The sequence below is a fragment of the Cydia splendana genome, chromosome 1 (assembly GCF_910591565.1).
Source record: "Cydia splendana chromosome 1, ilCydSple1.2, whole genome shotgun sequence".
NCBI lineage: Eukaryota > Metazoa > Arthropoda > Insecta > Lepidoptera > Tortricidae > Cydia > Cydia splendana.
The window spans coordinates 13073322-13095855 of NC_085960.1; the positions used below are offsets into that span (position 1 = coordinate 13073322).

At 37.3% G+C, this 22534-nt stretch overlaps 2 protein-coding genes across 2 annotated transcripts; one reads left to right on the forward strand and one right to left on the reverse strand.

The window, feature by feature from the left end:
* Window positions 1-5189: 5189 nt before the first annotated feature.
* LOC134790821 (transient receptor potential channel pyrexia-like) lies at window positions 5190-8282 on the forward strand. Its single transcript, XM_063761783.1, has one exon. It carries the CDS (start codon window positions 5276-5278, stop codon window positions 8201-8203), a length of 2928 nt encoding a protein of 975 aa, XP_063617853.1. The 5' UTR covers window positions 5190-5275; the 3' UTR covers window positions 8204-8282.
* Window positions 8283-18009: 9727 nt separating this feature from the next.
* Window positions 18010-20070, reverse strand: LOC134796596 (trypsin, alkaline C-like). The gene is made up of 4 exons (XM_063768779.1): window positions 20013-20070; window positions 19403-19583; window positions 18607-18865; window positions 18010-18330 (listed from the first exon to the last, which is right to left on the reverse strand). Exons 1-4 carry the CDS (start codon window positions 20050-20052, stop codon window positions 18010-18012), a joined length of 801 nt encoding a protein of 266 aa, XP_063624849.1. The 5' UTR covers window positions 20053-20070.
* Window positions 20071-22534: the final 2464 nt, after the last annotated feature.

Consider the following 22534-nt stretch of genomic DNA (forward strand, 5'->3'; position numbering starts at 1 on the left):
GACCAGTATTCTCAATATTTATAAAATGCATAAATGTCAGCAGTTGTTCGTAATGTCAAGGCTACGATCGAAAAATAAGAAAAATAAACAGTGTTTTGTTTTACACATAATGCGTCATATAAAGTTTTATACCTCATTTTTATGTGTTACCTATCTACTATTTTGTATGGAGCATAAATTCGATAGGGATTTAGCACGGAATTATGTTTATCGTTGCATTTACAATAAATGCTTTAGATCCCTCAAAGTACAGTAATCAACAGAATTATAATCGTCTATCGAAAATGAAATATTTACAGTCATAGAAACCTTTTCGACTTATTTTTATTTTATTTATAGTTCGGTTCTAAAAATACCTTACAGAACATTAATTTTCTACAGTTCTCACCTTACAAGCTTTCAGCCGAGTTGATGGGATCATCTAAACAGCAGGTCATGGACCGAAGGCATGCGCCACAAATAGCAGGCAAGTAGGTAAACATCCGCAACAGATTTAGAAGTTCCTTTGTGTTTTGCCTGAAATATTCCTTACCTGTCGAAAGATTAAACAAAATGCGGTGCTTACGATTTATCAATCATTTTCTACTGCGTTAATTCACGCACGTTGTGAATTTGTTTTAAAATAACTACAGTCAACATCCCTTCGTTATTTACACCTCAAATTACACGTTTTTAGTTCGTTTGATTCAGGTTCACCAAAAAAAAAAACTTTTATTTACACATGTTTTGTTCTAGGGCTAATTCGTTTTGGCGTGTATAATTGTTTGTAAATATGTATTAAGTAGCGTCTGCCTGCGACTTTCTCTACGTGGAATGGTTATCATAAGTAATTGATAAAAATTACCCTATGGCCTTCCTCGGGCATAACACTCCATACCAAATTCATTTAAATCGCTTCAGTGGGTTTAAGTGTGAAAAGGTGACAGAGTTACTTTAGCATTTATAATATTATGTCTTAGTAGGGATAGTATTAAGTATAACCAGACGCGCAGATATTTAAATTGAAACGATATAAATCTACACCAGGTTGAAAAGATTAAGATTGCATTAATGACAGGCGCTCCAACTGCTGTCAATGCGGTGTGAGCCCGCAATTATTGCAGATTAGTCAAATGTAGTCCAACACCGTTGATATATGACAACAAAGTTAATCACGACCTAGGAATTAATAACTTGATTAAAATCTAGCTCGGAACTTGGCTATAGTGCGACATAAAATAGTAGAAAATAAATGAGGGCGCCCTCCTACGTAACTGTCACGTTTTTGACATAAAATGCTTAAACAATTTATAATGTTTTTTTTGGTTCCATATAATTTAATTTATACTATTTTATGTCGCACTATACAAGGCTTCGTTCGTTGAAATAAAATTTCTGTTTTAAATTCAGTTATCCACAATGTTTTAAAGTTATCGAAAAGCAATCCACCAAACGCAGTCCCAATATCAGTATCAATGTATTTACCTACAAATATTATGATGTGGTTGTTCATTAAATGATTATACATTTTATACATATGTTACAACAACTGACATTAAATAAGACAAACACTGAGTCCTGTTTACGAGTAATTGACAAACTTGCTTGGGCGCAAATGAAATGCAAACTATTTACAAACGCGTGTAGAGAAAAGTACACTCTACTAATTTTAACTGGGGTTTTCGTTCTCATTTTTACTTTGTCCAGTATTATTTATCGTAGACCCGACGTGAAACGATTTGATAGGCATAAATCTCGGTTTTGGAATGATAATGATAATGTACTTACTGTTGTAAGTACATTTATTAAACCTTGTTGAATTCACTTATAATTTTATATTTATCTAATATGAAGCTCATAAAAATATTGCATGATGTATATGCTGAAAAAGTAGACTAAATATATAAACACCTATAATAATATAAATTTAAGAAAACCTACGTACAAAAAAAAAAGAAAAAACATCATGCGCAAAAAATTGGTCTTTTTACACGTGTATTGAAAATGCACTTTATATTACCGTTGAGTGTACGCAAGTCAAGCCAGAGCCGGTAAACATTGACTTGGTGCATCGTGTACACAAGCCGAGGTTGACGATCTGTCACGTCACGTGGCCTGACGTTTGTCACCGCAGGGCTAGCGCATGGTGCAAAAGATTCGTGGACAGACATGTTTTAGGGCGATTTTACATATTTGTTACTACGTGTTTTGTACACATCTATTGAAAAGACCTTATATTACCGTTCAGTGTACCAAAGTGAAGCCAGCGACGGTAAACATTGACTTGGTAGAGTCCGTGTACGTTTGTCCACTAGTAGGGCTAGGGCATGGTGCAGGATTCATGGTAATAGATATGTTTTATGGCGATTTTACATTTTTATTCGTTCGAAGGGGATGGAACACATAGACTAGTTTTAACTGCAGGTCAATTGTTATTCTTTGCAATAATAGTACATTATTGTCGAGGCTCGGAAGTAGCTACTTGCAGGCTGAGGATTCGTTTTAAACGGACGACCTTGGGAGTCCGTTTAATTGAATCCGAAGCCAGCAAGTAGCCTTCCAGCCGAGTCATATATAGTGCTTTTCTCAAAAATGGTGCAAGAAATATAAATATCATAGAAATATTTTACAAAAGCAACGTTCTTACGTATATATTTTCACAGAAAAAAGTAGAAACAATTGAAAAAATTTGCTTTGCCGCCTTTTTATTAAAAAAAAAAAAAAATAGAAATGTATTTTTCTGCCGAAAATACGCCAACCTATTTGAGACAGCTAAATAGTCGCGGTACTAATCATCTGTTTGGCTGTTTAATGGGCCTGTGCCTTCGTTTGATATGGCCATTTCAACTTTTAAAAAGTTTGGAACTCGACAAATAATGGAATTTGTATGCAACATTGCAGTCCCAAAATCGAGACTGCAATGTTTTTAACTTTTTAATTTTTGACTGACCATAAACTACGCGCTTCGCGACCTATTTTTTTAACGGCAAAGTCGACTTTGCCGTCCATTTTTGAGAATAGTAAATTATTGTCGAGGCTCGGAAGTAGCTACTTGCAGGCTGAGGATTCGTTTTAAACGGGCGACCTTGGGAGTCCGTTTAATTGAATCCGAAGCCATCAAGTAGCCTTCCAGCCGAGTCATATATAGTGCTTTTCTCAAAAATGGTGCAAGAAATATAAATATCATAGAAATATTTTACAAAAGCAACGTTCTTACGTATATATTTTCACAGAAAAAAGTAGAAACAATTGAAAAAATTAGCTTTGCCGCCTTTTTATTTTTTTAATAAAAAATAGAAGTGTATTTTTCTGCCGAAAATACGCCAACCTGTTTGAGACAGCTAAATAGTCGCGGTACTAATCATCTGTTTGGCTGTTTAATGGGCCTGTGCCTTCATTTGATATGGCCATTTCAACTTTTAAAAAGTTTGGAACTCGACAAATAATGGAATTTGTATGCAACATTGCAGTCCCAAAATCGAGACTGCAATGTTTTTAACTTTTTAATTTTTGACTGACCATAAACTACGCGCTTCGCGACCTATTTTTTAAACGGCAAAGTCGACTTTGCCGTCCATTTTTGAGAAAAAATACTTTGTTGATCAAATACTTATTTTTTACAAAGTAATTTTGTTTATTTTAATTAATTAATTTAAATACTCTGAGGCAATATGTTAGTAACAATATGAGATATTAGTAATATTACATAATACGATACAAAAGTAAATATATAAACATACCTAACCGAAGCGGTAAATTTTAACATTTTTCATTTTTTTTATATACTTTAAAATGTGACTAAGATTATTGGTCAGTTATTATCATTGTTAAAAATGATGGAAGAAGGTATAAGGGGAACACCGCTGAGAATCGTTTAATTTTAAAATCCTAATGTAAGGTCACTGTGGGCAAGACCGGCATACTTTATTTTTTTTTCACTTTTTTTCACTTTGGAGTGATCTTGTTTCATTAATTATTCACCTACGTTACCGCTTGTAATCGCATAGTCGTACGATGAAGAATTTAATAATTAATAGTTTAGCTTTAGTGCCAGATCATTTCAAACATAAATTAAGCAAATACAATAGTATTTTTTTAATTTCGGCGAGTAGACGGACTTCCCGTGCAGTTTATGAGAAGTCCGTCTAGTTATGATATCAGCCAATCTATGGGTGCGTATATGTTCGTAGTCAAATGGCTATAAAAATAACAAATCAAGACAATGAAAAGTGTACTTTAAACTTGTTAATATAGGGTTTAGATTCGAAATAAACACCATTTTTCTAATACAAAGACAAGTCCGTATACTACGAAAATGGGGTGGTAAACCTTTTTTGGCAAATAATTACACGTAATTATTTTTTTGATTTCCGAAATAAAACATCAATAGTAATTTTAAAATGAATTTTAATCATTTTTTTTAATTTACTGAGATCAAAATTTAATAAAGTAACATCATGCGCAAAGTCAGGAGGATTTGTTGATACCTTATCAAATCGTTATAATATTAAAGTCGCAAAAACAGTTGGTAATCTCTGATTTAACGAAAGTCATATGACGGACTTGCCTTGTACATAATAGACGGACTTTCCAACTTAGTCAAATTTTAATGTGATAAATGGTGGAACGTATAATTACAAAACTAAGCCAGTTTCTGATATTTTAAACATAGAATAAAGACAACTGTTTCTTATGCTAGAGTCAGTCCATGAAATTTCATAATAATTTCATAGAAGTTTGACGTTTAAAATAACACGTGCAATGCGTGGGCTATCAAATCCGCTGCAGACTTTTCTTGGTCTAACTAACTACTACGTACTTTCTCATGCACAATCTTTTCAAAAACTATTTTTAACAATTTTTTTTCGAACGGCTGTCGCACTATGACTTCGAGTTCAAAACACGAAATGACGTGATAAGGCGGATTGCTCTGAAGTTGGTTGTCACAGCGCCATCTTTTTTACAGTGATGGAACTAGCGCGAACAACTGGTTAATCGACTCTACTCCAAAGCGACATACGCCTTCAAATTCAAAAGTTATAACGTGTTGACGGACTTGCCTTGTAGACGGACTTATCCACAGTGACCTTACTTTAATTAAATTTTAATAGAGTTATTTAGCAAAATAAGTTTATTACATACGTCGCAGATAATTTACTCAGAAACTGCATCAAAGTACATAAATAGGAGGTGCGTATCGCGTGTGATAAATCATAAACGTCAAAGAAACATCAAGTCAAAACAAACAAAGATAAAAAGATAAGGCGGCTGCCATTGTCTCAGTCGCACAAGGGCCATGGACAATTTCGGTTACCGCGAGATGGCTTGGCCAGCCTCCAGTGCGTCATCCGCCCGACTTTTGTCTCGATCGCGTACGGCTACTAGTAGTAGCTTCAACTCCAGAAATCGAGATGAAGACTTCCCCTTCAACACTACCTACAGGTACTTACGGAGCCTCGATTTGGTCGAGGGTTCTCGAGAACAAGGAAAAGAATATTTATTCGTCGGACCATCTCCACCCGCCGAAGATATGTCCAATATGCATCAGAGTTTTGTGATTCTAGCACCGGATCCAGAAGCTAAGTTAACCGAAGAAACTATCAGACGGGGCTTGTGCGAACGTGCTTTTACATTGGGAGCTGGAAGGTTCTTTGATGACATCGAATGTGGGTTGATCACGGCAGACAACATTGAAGATCACATTTGTTCTGCTCCGGAAGGGGTAGTCAATTTGACCTTGTTATGGGCGGCATTTTTGTCACGGGATGATTTGCTGCCTTCCATTCTTAATGTTGGAGCGGACATTCACTTTGCAGAACCGATGGGTCTCACAGCCTTACACCTTGCTGCGTTTAGCGGTGCAGGAAGATCAGCTCTATTCTTGCTTTCTCGCGGTGCCGATCCGGACTTCGCTCCTAAATACTTCGCTCCTCTGCACTGCGCTGCATTTGGAAATTCACTGGAAGTGGCTGAAATTTTAATTGCAAACGGCGCTTCTTTGCATGCAGTCGTGCAACGAACTGGTTGTGAAGATAATCTCGTTCACTGTGCAGTACGATGCAATGCTGTCGAATGCATGGAATTGTTTATAGATAAGGGTGTCGATCCATGTTTTACAACATCAGGGGGCTTTAATGCTCTACATTTGGCAGCAGAACTAGGGTCACAACGTTGCCTGGCTTTCTTATTAAAAGAAACTAAGATTCCTATTAACGGAATGATAAAACAGAGAGATAGAGAGTGCACAGCTTTACATCTGGCTGCTGCGAGAGGCTTTTCTGATTGCGTGGAACTACTGTTGTCGGAAGGTGCAAAGGCTACTACAAAAAATTACAAAGGATTCACAGCATTACATCTAGCCGCTATGTGCGGTAGTTTGGAGTGCGTTGAATTGTTACTCAGGGACGGAAACGCTGACCCAAATGCTGAAGATTACACTCAACGTACACCAGTGCACGCTTCAGTCAGTAATTCTGAACGCTCATGTGAAATCATTGAAATGCTCGCAAGTTGGGGCGCACAAATTAATAAGAAAGATATAAACGGATATTCTCCACTTCACACTGCGGCAAAAGATGGCTTAACGCCCTGTGTTGAGACTTTAATAGTCCTTGGGGCAGACGTAACATCGAAATCAAAGAAAGGGCATACAGCATTAAGTGTGATCGCAAGAAAGTCACCTAAATCTTTAGTATTTCTGAGACATAATTTAGATTGTGGGATTACTCTTAGTTATCCCAAAGAAAGTAATGAAGAAGTTCAAGTGGAATTTGATTTCGGTCGCCTTTTGAAGTTTTCTTATCCTCGCGAGATTACATACTTAAATAGTTTGATCGATGAAGGTCAAAAAGATATCTTACTTCATCCTCTATGTTCGGCGTTTTTATTTATGAAGTGGAGGAAGATCAGGAAGTTTTATTTAGCGAGACTCATATTTTGTTTTCTGTTTGTGTCTTTTTTATCAATTTATGTACTAACTGCTGTACGTAAAACGTGCAAAGGGGCATTCTCAACAAAATATGGCGTAAAAAATGAGCTTTGTCAACCTGGATCGATTTTGGGGAAAATTTTGGAAGACAACCCGATACAATTTGAGAGATGGGTATTGATGGCAATCACAGCTTTCGAGATATTACGAAAATTAACGGGTATAACTGGTTACTCGACTTTTTGGCAATATTTTACTACGTTTGAGAATTTGATGGAATGGTTTGTCCTACTATCTGTATTTTCACTATATAATATTCACAAAGATTACAGCTGGCAAAACCATGTTGGGGGTTATGCTGTTTTAGGGGCATGGACAAACTTAATGTTAATGATGGGTCAACTCCCGATGTTCGGCGACTACGTCGCTATGTACCAAAAGGTCTTGAAGGAGTTCTTAAAGCTGTTGTTGGCCTATATTTGTTTACTACTCGGGTTTACTATTTGCTTTTGCGTAGTTTTTCCCAACGAAGAGATGTTTGCCAATCCCTTAATGGGTTTTATTAGCACAATGGCAATGATGGTGGGGGAACTAAATTTAAATATCCTACTCAATGCCCCTGAAGGAGAAGATCCACCTTTAGTATTTGAATTATCGTCTCAAATAATTTTTATACTGTTCCTTATGTTTGTAACAATTATTCTTATGAATTTGCTCGTCGGTATTGCCGTCCATGATATCCAAGGCCTTAGAAAAACTGCAGGCTTGTCAAAGCTTGTACGGCAAACGAAATTGATCCTTTTTGTCGAAATGGGTATGTTTAGCTGCTGGTTGCCAAGATGTCTTCACAAGTATGTCTATAGAACCGCCCTTGTATCTCCTGAAGCTGGAAAGGTCATATTAAGTGTAAAAGCTCTAAACCACAGAGAAAAACGTTTACCGACAGACATAATGATGGCCGCTTACGAGCTAGCACAATTAAACAAAATGAAAACAGGAAAATCTGTCCAAGAAGTTTTATACAAAAACAAATATTCCTCAAAGTTCAAAAAAGGGCATGAAATTGTAGATCAAAATTTCAATATAGAGATTAAAGGTATGCAGGAGAAAATAGACCAGACTACATTTAATCTGAAAAAGATCGATCAGGAGATGAGGCATCTAAACATACTATTGATGGAGCAGCAGACATTGTTGCAGAATTTACTGAAAAATTCCGAGCGAGCGACGTCGTTCACGGCTTCTGCAGCATACAATGATTCTCCGGTCTTCTTTTCCTATGATCCTCAAAAATAGTGTACAATAAATGTGGTATTTTTTATTATTTACCAATGTAATCCACTATACTTATTATTCTATAATATGAAACCTTATAGAATAATATATCATATTAGGTATATGCATACATACATAATTACATATTGTAGATTGTTAAAAAACCTAAAGTATTTATGACTTAGTACGAAATCTTATGCAGTTCATAAAATGTTATCGGTTTATGTGTATATACGTAATTATAAGGTATATTTATATAACGTAATAAATATTGTGTATAAATATTGTATAAAAAAATTGTAAACATTGAAATGGGTAAATTTTTAAGTTGTTGATTTACTTTTCCTACCTAATTAATCTTTATAAATCCACTTCCATAGTCGATAGATACTTAAATAAGTATGTACCTACCTTACATTTAATTATCTAAGTACCTAGGTAACCTATGATATTATTACAGGGTAACATATTATTGTAACTTGATAAACCCTAAGGATAGAATTTGACAAGGTTCCTCACGGCCAAAATATTAGATATTTTTAAATATCAAAAACAAAATGTTCAAAAATATAAATAAGTAAGTAGATATAAAATTCTCATATTTAAAAATATAAATTAATTTTTCCTTAGGGGTCATCAATTAATTACATCACACAAAATTTAGATTTTTTTGAGCTCCCATCCCCCCTTGTCATTGTCACACTTTTTCATAGAAAAGAGAGAGGTATTTAATACGTACTGTCACACTTGGCATGACCCCCCCCCCTCCCTCTGCTGCTGTGATGTAATATGTGGATGAAACCTTATTAATAGTGATTTACAATACAAATGCGAAAAATAGGAAATAGGAAATTCACAACGAGTGGAGATGGTGTGGGGGTGTTTTTAATTGTCCTTATTGTTCGTTTTTTTAGCATAAGAAAAAAGGTAAACAATCTTGACATGTCTTTTAATTAAAAGGTACTTTTTAAAAATAAGTCACGGCAAATATGTAAAAATTATGAATCTAATACGATCATTTATATCTTCTGTTTTCATAAGTAATAGTTACTGATTTTTAAAAAGCGTTTTTCAATTAAAAACTTGTCAAGATCGCTTACCTTCTTTTTAATGCTAAAAAAACCGGGCAAGTGCGAGTCGGACTCGCGCACGAAGGGTTCCGTAACATAATGCAAAAAAAAAAACGAAAAAAAAAGCAATAAAAAAAACGGTCACCCATCCAAGTACTGACCACTCCCGACGTTGCTTAACTTTGGTCAAAAATCGGGCAAGTGCGAGTCGGACTCGCGCACGAAGGGTTCCGTACCATATAAAAAAAAACAAAAAAAAAAAGCAAAAAAAAAACGGTCACCCATCCAAGTACTGACCACTCCCGACGTTGCTTAACTTTGGTCAAAAATCACGTCTGTTGTATGGGAGCCCCATTTAAATCTTTATTTTATTCTGTTTTTAGTATTTGTTGTTATAGCGGCAACAGAAATACATCATCTGTGAAAATTTCAACTGTCTAGCTATCACGGTTCGTGAGATACAGCCTGGTGACAGACGGACGGACGGACGGACGGACGGACGGACGGACGGACGGACGGACGGACAGCGAAGTCTTAGTAATAGGGTCCCGTTTTACCCTTTGGGTACGGAACCCTAAAAATCACGTCTGTTGTATGGGAGCCCCATTTAAATCTTTATTTTATTCTGTTTTTAGTATTTGTTGTTATAGCGGCAACAGAAATACATCATCTGTGAAAATTTCAACTGTCTAGCTATCACGGTTCGTGAGATACAGCCTGGTGACAGACAGACGGACGGACGGACGGACGGACAGACGGACGGACGGACGGACAGCGAAGTCTTAGTAATAGGGTCCCGTTTTACCCTTTGGGTACGGAACCCTAAAAAACGAACTACGAGTATAGTCCCCTGGACTAAGTCAAAGTTTATAAAGTCATGCTAAATGATAATAGAGGCGAGGCATTAGATGACTTTTCTCTCGGAACGAGTACACAAATATGTCAGACTTAACTAACCGCACGGGAATGCGGATGCGTATGCGCACACCTAATTGCTTATAAGGGCATCATAATGTCCATTAATTGTGAGAGATACATCGCATGTACCAAGAAATCGTTTCAGACAGAGCCAGGTGTGAATAGGTAGGAATAGTTAGACGTAGGTTTCTTGTTGACACGCAGTAACTTAGATCGGTAATAGGTACCTTTACATTTGTATAAAGCTGAGATTAGTTGTGTATAGTCCTCTATGTAAAAAATTAAAAAAAAAAAAACATTAAACTCTCCTTCAGGTGTTAGTACTTTCTAAACTAAATGTTTTAGAATGTGCAATCAGCTGAAGTCATATTTTTTTAGAGTTGTACCTATGTTGTATATTGTTTTACGCCACTCGCGCCAGTCATTAGTATAAACTTACCGTCAGATTTAACGCTCACTTATATGCCACCTAAGATGACAGCGAAATTAGAGATTTTTTCCTGAAAACAATACATTATAGAGTAAATTCCGTCTAAGCTAACTTTGCACTGATCTGAATAGAACAAAGTGAGGTAGTGTCATCATAAATGTCATGTATTCATGGAACACACTTTGTCATTGCAAATGCCATGCAGAGTTAACTTGGTTCGACTTTAGCGAACTCTTAACCAAATAACACAGGCAAGCTGTAAGGTAAACGTACTGGTGCTCGACGCGGTCCCAGTACATGTCATCTTGAAACTTGGTCATTGTCAATAGAGGTGACAGCAAGGTGTCATCTATTGGGCATTAGCATGTCGAGCACTAGTACGTTTACCTTACTGATCCATGGATATTGGTAATCGCACCGTAACCACAGAATAAATAATAGTACTAGGTACAGAAGTCTCACTCTCTAACAAAACGCGTCTGTTACGATCAGCACAGATATGGCCGCTAGGTGGCGACAGCGCCACGCGCGGCTTATGGCAAACCCCAAAATTGGGGCCGAATGGATGTACTTTTAGCTACCTGTAGCAAGGCGACGAAATCGCGGAGTGAGCCACGCCTGCCGTAACATTTCTCGTTAAGTACATTCGATTGGACAGTCGAAGAAAAGGTACTTTAAATGGTTTAATCCTTATTACACCTCTAGGATGCCTTCAAGCCCTACAAATAGAGGAATAATTCTAAGCTCCGCGTTCCCAGACATACCACTATATAAAGTAAAAGTATTTTCCTCTAATGAACACTCGATTTAGCCAATTAATTACAAATATGCCCTTTAATGACCCAATAAATAAAAATCACGACCTGTCCTGTCACATAGTTTTATAATGGTATAAGAAGTAAAAAGTTAGTGTTGGGACATGAGGACTAATTTAGATGTCAACAATAGTACAACTAGTAACGCTACTATAGTTGTCATTTGTCATACACAGTTTTTTTAAAATTTTAATTCATACGAATTTAATTTCCAATATGCAAAGCAACATAGGTCCATATACTCGTAAATGTAGTTACAACTCATAATTATGGAGATAAGTAGGTACAATAAATAATGCAAAATTTAAAACTAGTACCTACAACAAAAATCACTACTAATATTAATAGCAACTAAATACAAAGTTAGACGTCAAATTTCTTTACATTGTCTGTAAAATTTAGAACAAATTTTCTAACAGTTGGTAGTTTCGGTACCTATTTAATACTTTTCCTTTTCCCTACACTAGTTGATTAGCTGAATGACTCGCGTGCCAGTCGGCGGCCGACAGAAGTGAATCAGGCGCAACCAATAACAATTAAACAAAAATGCCAGTAATGGCGTATCTACCTACTACTCTACTAGCCACACTGCTAATAATACGTAGGAGGGTAGGTTCACTCTTGCAAAAATAAATGACTTTTTCAGAAAATTTAAATAGATTTAGATTTTTATGTAAAGAGGAAATATTCGCCCAGTTACATGTAAATAATAGGTTTATGGAGGTAAACCCTTTCCCCATATAGGGTTGCAAATGTCACGCTTCAGAATAATTTATAAATACATATAATGTTGTAATTTAGAGAAGGATAAAAAATAATTCGGCCTATATACGTTCCACTGCTGGGCACAGGGCCACCTCTCATGCGCGAGAGGGTTTGGGCTATAGTCCCCACGCTAGTCCAATGCGGGCTGGGGACTTCACATACACCTTTGAATTTCTTCGCGGTTGTATGCAGGTTTCCACGCGATGTTTCCTTCACCGAAAAGCTAGTGGTAAATATCAAATGATATTCCGTACATAGGTAAGTGCCGAAAAACTCATTGGTACGAGCCAGGATTTGAATATTGAAATTCGGACGTCAGATCCACTCGGCCACCACCGCTGTAGGGAAGGATATATTATAATATTTAATTAGTGCACTAGAACCATATAAATGTTATAATAAATTGTCTTACTCATACTTACTGTCAATACGAGTACTTATATGTATTATTTTACTAACATAATGTATTTGATATTATCAGTAAGTACTTACACAAGAACTCCGCACTAAACCTAGCACCCTGTAATCAAAGGTACCTTTACTTACTTGTACTGTAATTGCTAGCACGAGCCTAGTTTTTGTCAAACGAGCAGCCGACAGTAGTCGCCTATCCCAGCGCTTACGCGAGACGATCACTCTTAATCTAAATTCTGTATGTCTAGTCAACATGCGACTACAACCAGTGACACCATATCATCTTTATTGACTCCAAATTTGTACTTAATTACGAATATGTATTACGTTTTGTTATATTTATTATCTTTATCTATATCGTTACATAACCATATAATCACGACCTAGAGTACCTAGACTATACCAAAAATATACCTACCCTTCATCCATTTATAAAAACGAATAAATTAATCGATGGTCCAGGAAAAAATAATCTGCCCAACACTTAATACCCTATGCCCTATGGTTGACTGGTAGAGAATGCCTTTAGGCATTAAGTCCGCCATTTGTACATTTTATTTGTATTTTGTGCAATAAAGTTTAAATAAATAAATAATCAGATTCGAACCATGAGTTTAAGAATAGGTTTGATAACGTTTATGAAAAACTGCATTAGGCAACTACTTATACGGTAAAAATGTTAACAAGAGCAAAATAAGTTTGGTTTGCACACACCTGTCTATATCCATTGCAATCCTCGCTATCAGGTCATTATATTTAGTACATTCCGCGGTGTCCACTGCAGGGCATCAAATGCTTTATGCTCGTCAGTCGTGATTAAATTGTGCATTTGGTTGATTAATGCCCGTAGGTCCGGATCGAAATAACTCGGCGCTGGCGTCTCGTGCTCGGTCCACACTGGCTCATTGAAGATAAATAGGAATTCAAAATCTAATAAGATGACACAGACAACAATGTAGTCTAATAGTGCGTGACTTGTACACAAACTTCTTTCCTTCTAATAAAAAATTTAGGTATTTACGTCAAACGGTCTATGAGAAAAACGTCATGGATGTAAGTATGTTCAAACTCGCACAGTGACATTGACAACCGGCATCATGGGCGGGACAGCAATGTAATTATGCGCGTGCAATAGAGATAGCAACAGGTGGGTCAATGTACGAAAATCTATCTGGAAAGCGTCTCTGCTTTAGACGCAACGCCACTGCAAGTACAGACTTTTATTCTAGCTAGATGTCTAACTATAATGGGCAGAAATAGGTCATTACAAGATAAATCGTCTCAATGCTATTAATTTTTTTTCACCTCAGCAGCTCGAACTAGGGTACTTTGCTTCTTAAAAACAGTGAGCAAAATGCGATTTTGCTCACTGAGTGAGACAAAATGACATTCAAGTGACCTTTATAGTCAAATATCATTTCAACATGCGGGGTCTAATACAAGTTCGAAATACTTGGGTTCTATTATCTCTGTCCCTTTCACACTGTTAGCAAAAATAAACAGACAAAAAACGTTGAAACGACATTCAACGGTATATTGACGGTTTATAATAGACCCCCGAAAACTTCAGACCGCATCGTTCCAAACCACGTACGAGTATGAATTCTTAATAATTAATTAATAAAAATAAAGTTTAAGATTAGATAAAAACTGATAAAATAATATATTTTAGGTATTTTATTGTACAATTAAAATAATGAACTCAAAAAATACACAGATTATCACGCAAAATTAATTATTTTACAAAAGAATTTCTACCATAGTTGACAAATAGTACGTATCCGCAATTCGGACCGTATCTTACAAAGTTTTTTTTTACAAAAAAAAGTGATCGATTGAAGTGTCAGTTGAAGTTCGTTATTTCCATATTATTTTACTGAAATTTATTATTACGTTTTGTTTTTGTGTTCGATTGCGGTAATTAAACTTAATTGTTTGTATATCTTAAGAAAACTTGAGTGCAGGTATTAAGTGATGAAGAAGTATTACATTTTTCAAGTTGTCTAATAGGTATGTTCTCACTGCTCCGATGAAAAATTTTGTGTACTACACGAGATCAAAGTTATTTACATCTCGTGCGCTTTTGAGTCCCTTACTACGCTCAAGATTCTAAATTAGATTCACTCGCTACGCTCGTGAATCTACTATAGAATCTTTCGCTTGCACGGGACTCAATATAAGCACTCGAAATAATATCAAACTTTGATCTCTTGTTGTACAAATAACTATTAACCAACTTATAACGAATTCAAATCAGTATCGCAGGACTTTTGGACGTAGGTACTTAACGTTTAAATATCATTCATTACTTATTATTTTATTATTTGTTAGTTATAATCACAGACACATGACCTAGGCGAATCGCAGTTACCTATTATTCTAAATTATTATTTTAAATTGAATAACACTAATCGTATGTGTAATCGGCATCATGCCGTGTATAAATACGCGCGATGCGCCGTGAATCAGTGCGCACAAATAGATGAGCGTACGCACCGTCGTCACGCACCATTTTTAGTGCGCAAGTATGTATTAATAAATAAATAAAGCACACTAATAATCAAATTAGAGACATGTCTACTCATACCCATTACAGATTAGCAAGTTGCGGAAAATTTCCTAAAAGTTGAATATATTCTCAGATATTACTGAAAATTCATGATAAATTCTATTCTGGAACAGAAATTTTAATCTCCTTACGAAAATATGAGAACTTTCTAGATTTTTTCCTAGTAGAATTACCATTTTGGAAACTTTGCAGAGGTGAATAACATAAAAGAAATAAAAAAATATTTTTTTTTGGGTTAAAATATTTTTTCTTCTACTTTTTCCTAATCAGAACACGATACCGAATATGCCCCTAAACGGATCCTCACTATTTTCGTTACACCTTGAATACCTACACGTTTTCTTTTTCAGTTCGGAGCAGACGGAATATGCTCGGCAAAATATAATGGTTTCGGAGAAATAATCGATTTTGTGTTCTTGCAGAACCGTGCTAACCTCACTTTTGTAACTTGATTAGGTGTTTTAAGAAAAATTTAAGTCGAATATGCCCTTACAAAATAATGGCCAGAATCTACTACAATACATATTCACTTCTTCTTCTTCCTCGTTCCCTCAATGCTGAGGATCGCGACCACATGCAACACGTCTCCATTGATTGCGGTCATAAGCCAAGTGGACCGCACGGTGCAGGCTGCCGCCACTCGTCTTCTTCATGGCGTCAGACCATCTCTTACGAGCCCCACCTTGAGCGCGTTTGCCATTCATTCGCCCCAAGATGATACACTTCTCCATATCATGCATTGGTGATCTAGCTCATAATGTGTCCGAAAAATCTAAGGGCTCGTTCATGGCATGCTTTAGAGAGCCGTGTGGTAATACTGAGTTCTTCCAAAATATTAGATATGTTAGTTCTTCTAGCTGTCCAAGGTATACGCAGCAGTCTTCGCCAACACCACATTTCAAAAGCGTCAATCTTAGCCACATCACAGCTTTTCAGGCTCCAAGTTTCGGCACCGTACATAAATATCGAGAAGACAAGAGCTCGAACCAATCGCACCTTAGGGGCTGTCCATAAATTACGTCATCGATTTTTGACGATTTTTGACCCCCCCCCCCCCTAAAATCATCCAAAAATCATGCTTCGAATGACCCCGTTTCCTCCTACGTCATGCTACCATCATCCGATGTCCAGACCCCCCCCCCCCTAATTTGAAATGACGTAATTTATGAATAGCCCCTTAGTCGTACGTCGAATACCTCTGTTCCTCCAGATCTTGTCAAGGTTAGCCATACATATTCACTAGTACTTGACTGAAAACTTTTCTGATGGTCATCATTGTATGGATGGAGTCAAACTTCGATGATTTCTCCGAAGCCTTAATTTTTATCAAGTCTTTATGGTCCTCTATCATGGGTCTTCATTTGATCTATACTGAACGCGACCCCTGTATTTCTCTAGAACTCTGTAGGTAAACAAAATATGTTTTCGAATGTCACGATCAGTTGCTATGGAGCAGTGTTTCATTGTAGATAATCGAATAGGTTATTTTTTCACTTTGTACTTAAACGGCAAAGAAAGTAGGTATTAGGTACAAAGGACCATGGGCAACTTTGTATGGAGCCTGGACCCAACGCCAACAGAAATGAGAGTAAGGTCATTCGATAGGTATTTCTATGTACTGCATTTTGTTCTCTGCACCAAGCGGAATTCCATTGCAGAACTGAGATATTGGTATTTTAGCCAAAATGTCGTCACCCTTATTACCTAGGCAATAGAGTCCAAGTAAGTAAATTAATTGCTGCAGGGTAGATGTTCGCGCACCGCCGGGCGAACACACCGAATGATTTGCCGCGCTCGCCCGGCGGTGGACTCTATTGCCTCGGTAATAAGGGTGACGACATTTTGGCTAAAATACCAATATCTCAGTTCTGCAATGGAATTCCGCTTGGTGCCCATAGAACGAAATGAAGTACAGAGAAATACCAATCTAATGACAGTAATGACCTAACTCTCAACTCTGTAGGTGTTGGGGCCATTTTGACGCATAGTCCTTTACAATAACAACTTTGTAACAACTTACGGGACTAACGCCACCTATGAGTTAACGTTGGAACCCTTACTAAACCCTCAACTGAGTCTCTGCGACTCCGCGAGCTAAGCTTTCATAATTATTAGTATGTTACATGTCCGCAAGATGGCGTGAAGATCCGAAGAGATGTTTAAATATGTAAATGATATAGCCAATAATTAATACATAAGTTTACGGTATTTTTTAGGATTCCGTACCCAAAGGGTAAAAACGGGACCCTGTTATTTAGACTCCACTGTCCGTCTGTCCGTCTGTCTGTCACCAGGCTGATAGTTGAAATTTTCACAAATTATGTATTTCTGTTGCCGCTATAACAACAAATACTAAACACACACAACAACACAACTATGTAGGTGGTGTGCTGACGTGCCCAAAATGCGCTCGAATATTTAGCAAGAAGATAGGGTACGTGAGCCACCTAAGAGCGCATCAGAGAGTGGACACTCTAATAACACGAGCTAAAAATTGCCTAGTCCAGAGCACACATGTCGCTGGGGCTGAAATCGGTCAGGAGAGCATCATCATCATCAAATACTAAACAGTACGGAACCCTCGGTGGGCGAGTCGGACTCGCACTTGGCCGGTCGGTTTTGCCATTAAGCCAATCAAATTAGATTTTTCGAAGCATTAATTCCCAGCAAACTGGAAATCGCTTTAATAACACCTTCATGTGGTCCTAAATGCGTGTATCCGAGTTTGCGCAATTTAGTGTTAACCGTGGTAATTGACGTGTGCTTCATTACTTTAAATAAAGACATATTTTAGTTTTCCATACTCAATCATTTAATATTTTTAAATACCTAGTAGCAACTAGTAGTTAAACAGCGGTTTCGACGATCCAGTTAGTGTACTTTGCGACGTTGGTGCTAACACCCGGGAACGTCTCATTGGCGCAACCATGGCCCCACGACACAATTCCCACCAAGACGGTCAATCCGGTCGCATCCTTGTAGTACAGCGGGCCGCCAGAATCACCCTGGCAGGCGTCGCGACCGCCCACGTCCAAGAGACCAGCGCAGATCATGTTCTCAGTAACCACTTGAGGTGGATTCAGAGTGAGGTACCGCTCGGCGCACAGTTCGGTATTGATGGTGTATATGGTGACGTCTTGGAGAACGCTGGACGCAGCACCTTGATGCTGTTGGAGAAGTAGGTATTATGAGGAATTTAGGTAAGTAAAATAACTCTCTCTTTACTAATTCCTCATCAGAGTTATTTACATTCGAATGCAGTAATGACGATTCATATAAAATACCTCAATTAGATAAAGCAGCGTACTACAATTGCGTAGCGTAATACAAAGTTGAATTTTAACAATCACTTGATAGCAAAAAATATGTATTTGTCTCGTCTTACTGTAGCACATGCTAGAGTTGCCATTTAGAAATATAGCCATGACCATAGATATACTAACCTCAGTGGTGCCCCAGCCAGCATGGATAACGGGCACGTTCGCAGGCAGCACTGTTTCAGGGGCCGCTACGGTGGTCTGCTGGACGACAGGCGTGTACATCAGAGACTCGATCAGCCGCACCACACTGATGTCGCCATCGTACCCGAATAAATGGCGGTACGTGGGGTGGTTGATGGCCGACTCGACGTAGCTGATGACGCCGCCGGTGTTTCTGTAGGTGCTGCCTGCGCGGATGCGGCGGAGGTTTGGAGAGTAGAGCCTGTAAAGAATATACGAAGGTATGTGTGGCTATTTTCAGAAATAAATACTGTAGGGCGACCCCAATGCACCCTCCAATGATTTACAAGCGCCACGATATTTGTCAACAAGTAGGTACCTACCTAGATTAACAAAATATATAGATGACGAAGAATCTGTAGATATAGATCTTTGAGCGAAAGAGAGCACACGTTTAAAGAAAAATCTAAAGCATATTGTAACAATACAATCAAAAAAGTAAACAAAAACTTGAAGATCATAATTCTCGGTACGATTTTTAGGAAAAGCATATGTTTTACCGTAGGTAGACATCTTTTGGCTGGTAGAGTCAGACCGAGAAAAGTCTGCAGCGATTTTGATAGCCCACGCAGTGCAAGTGTCATTTTAAACTTCAAACTTCTATGAAATTATGACGTATAAATAACACTTGCACTGCGTGGGCTATCAAAATCGCTGCAGACTTTTCTTGGTCTAACTTCTATTATGACGTTGGTTGTTATTATTTCTTAGTTTGGTTTAGTAGCATGAATATTCATACACTCCAGCATAACAATGAGCAGCGGTCAGCACGTATCTGGTGGTAAGGACGTTGGCGGCGCAGCTCTGGCTCCAGACGCCGGTGATGATGCCCAGGGTCTCGGACTGCACTATCCAGGGGTAGTCCTGGATGGTGGTGGGATTGCCACCCACGATGCGGTTCGGTGACGCCGCTGCGGCAGCTGGTGTGACGAGACCATTGGTTATAATTTGCACATGTACGGATTTTGGAAAATCTCCTTACCAAATTCGAGAGTGAAACAATTGGAGATAAGTTTACAATTTGGTAGTCATTACGGTTTTTCGGTGAAATCTCTAAGTCTAACACATAGTAAGTAGTATCTATTTAGTAATATTTCTATGCGTAGGTAGGTATGATTTAATTAAAATAATATAAAATTTGACTACCAAAAATGTATTAATAAACCTTCGCGTTTTGAACATACATGTAGGTAATACAAATTATGTTTCAATATGTGTACAAAACAATATTTACTAAAACATAAAATTAACACATTTTTGTGTAGTAAAATGGGCGAGACACGGCAAAACCTATGATTTTCTATTGCCAACCAAAGTAAAAAAATATGGTTAAAGTCGGTGGAACATACCCACGAAGAGCGCCAGAGACAAAATTACACGCGACGCCATTTTGACTCACCGAATACTAGATTGAAAGTCAATGTAACCCCTATATATAACATTCTTTATCTAGTGATAATCTATATGGCTCCATTAAATTTATACAGTTCCAGATAGAGTCAGACCAAGAATAGTCTGCAGCGGATTTGATAGCCCACGCAGTGCAAGTGTTATTTTAAACGTCAAACTTCTATGAAATTATGACGTATAAATGACACTTGCACTGCGTGGGCTATCAAATCCGCTGCAGCTGCAGACTTTTTTTGGTCCGACTATATATGTGAAACAAGGATATTGTGGTATATAGTTAAAGGTTAAAATACTTATTAGGTATTTGTTTCATTCGAAAACATATATATGCGACCACGCGAGCTATCCCGACCAAACAGTGGGCTTACCGTGAAAATCGAAAACCAACATTATCTGCCTCTCAATCACTCTTGCCCATTCGAGCGATAGAGAGGCAGATAACGAAATTTCGATTATCTATTTTTGCGTTAGACCCTCTGTTTGGTCGGGATAGGTCGCGTGGTCGCCTGTTCGGTGGGCCGATGTTGGTCAGCTGTTCCGGTTTGAGGATAAGAGTCCGTTTGAGATATCTTTGCACTGACTTTACGTGCCAAACGTATTGCCAAAGTAAAAATCTTATTTTCATTAATATTTGACGTTTTAAGGATCAAACTGCAAGCTTTCCGCTCTATTATTTATAAAAGTCCCATTTACATATGCTTCTGTTCAGTTAATCCTCACATAGAAATAATGTCTTTTTTCCTGAGCCTTTTTCATGCAGTAGTTGCAACTTTTCAAATGCTCCGCATAGGATTTAAGGATCATAACTTTACCAATATATAGACTGTGCAGAAAGGAATTATAGCTTGGCCAGACTCTACACGCACATCATAACCCTACCATGGTTGGGCACGCAATTATCTTTAAAGACAGGTAGATAAGAGTCGAGGAGACGGGGTTAATAATACACCTTATATTTATGTGGCATAAAATAGTAATTAGGTACGGTGGGTATAAGGCCTCTATTGGGAGACACCATTATTCCACAACACAAACACATCGCATATACACAACATAACGCATAACATCATCGTGGTAACATGGTAACTTGGGTACGGATTATTTCTCAGACTTTACATCGTTGACTCGCGGGGATCCGATAGATCAGCGATAGCAGGATAACTTGGACTCCTTTTTAAAACAAAACCGGCGTTGTAAGAAGAGGAAGAGGCCTTTGACCATAAGTTAATAATATTTTTTACACATCTTATTCAATAAATTGACAATATATGACGTGAAACGTGACTGACAATCTTATCCTTTAACACGTAGTAGTAAAAATAGTAATAAATCGATTAAGTACCGCTACTAATTTAATCCTTATCTGTATCTTTGGACGTGGGCTTTAAACCGCGAAAATACCACCATAGGTACCTAATAAAAGAGATTTGTAATGTAATTTTAAGAAAGGCATAATAAGGGGTAGGTTTTACTGCAATGTTTTGCCGCCAGAGTGCAGCACTAGCGCCTCTAGTAAACCATCCTTAAACTGTTTTTTGACAAGTTTTCATAGACAATATGATATGATTTATTTATCTCACAATATACAATACAATATGACATTGATGACATCATCATTGATTTATCGCTCGAATATGCAAGAGTGATAGAGTTAGTTAACGAAATTTCGATTTTGTTGTTTCGCGGTAGACCCCCAGATTGTGATGGATTGTGGTAGTGGCGCCCCCTACGCAGAGTTTCGCGTAATATTCCCTATTCTATTATATTGGTACTTATTTTATTTCAGTTGTATTCGTATTTGGTATTGCTGCTGCCATTCCGGGGTGGGGTGTGGCACGTCAATGTCGAATTAACACAAAATAAATAATGAAGGAAAGACTATTTACAGTAGGTAATTCATACATCAATAAGCATACAAAAAGAAAACTCGACAACGTAATATACTTCGATTTTCACTGCGAAATCAGTGTTAGAAGTTGAATTGGCTAAATCATATTTATGTAAATATGTAATTTTCAGTATATGATTTTTTTTACTACCACTAGACTATTTGTGGTATACCTATGATAAAGTTTTTAAATATAAAATAATTACAAACCCCGAAAATTGGTCAAACAAATCGGTTCATAATCACATACTTACCTACTAAAAATTATCAACTTCTGGATTTTTCCAAGGTTTCCGACTTTTCGTCTTAAAACGAATGTATTTTTTATAAATTAATAATATTGCGTAAATTTAACCCTTAAATCATCACCCTACTACTTGACGTTTAGTATGAAGGTGCGTTCAAGAACGTACGCCTTTTTTTTTATCTGTGAGCTATCTAATGCTTAGTAGACATTTGGCAACACTATGTATTTAAGGGTTAAATGAGAATTGTTTATTTAATACAATTAAGTATTACTGACTATTAGGGATTGCAATCCGGTCTGGTTTTGAATCCCGCCGGATCCGGCCG

Excerpts from the sequence above, each read along its gene's own strand:
- LOC134796596 (XM_063768779.1), bottom strand. The coding sequence starts at position 20,052 with ATGGCGTCGCGTGTAATTTTGTCTCTGGCGCTCTTCGTGG. Across the intron at positions 18,866-19,402 it reads GCTCATTGTTATGCTGGAGT|GCTCTACTCTCCAAACCTCC; the intron begins GTATGAATATTC and ends TATTCTTTACAG. Across the intron at positions 18,331-18,606 it reads CTGGCTGGGGCACCACTGAG|CATCAAGGTGCTGCGTCCAG; the intron begins GTTAGTATATCT and ends CTTCTCCAACAG.
- LOC134790821 (XM_063761783.1), top strand. The coding sequence starts at position 5,276 with ATGGACAATTTCGGTTACCGCGAGATGGCTTGGCCAGCCTCCAGTGCG.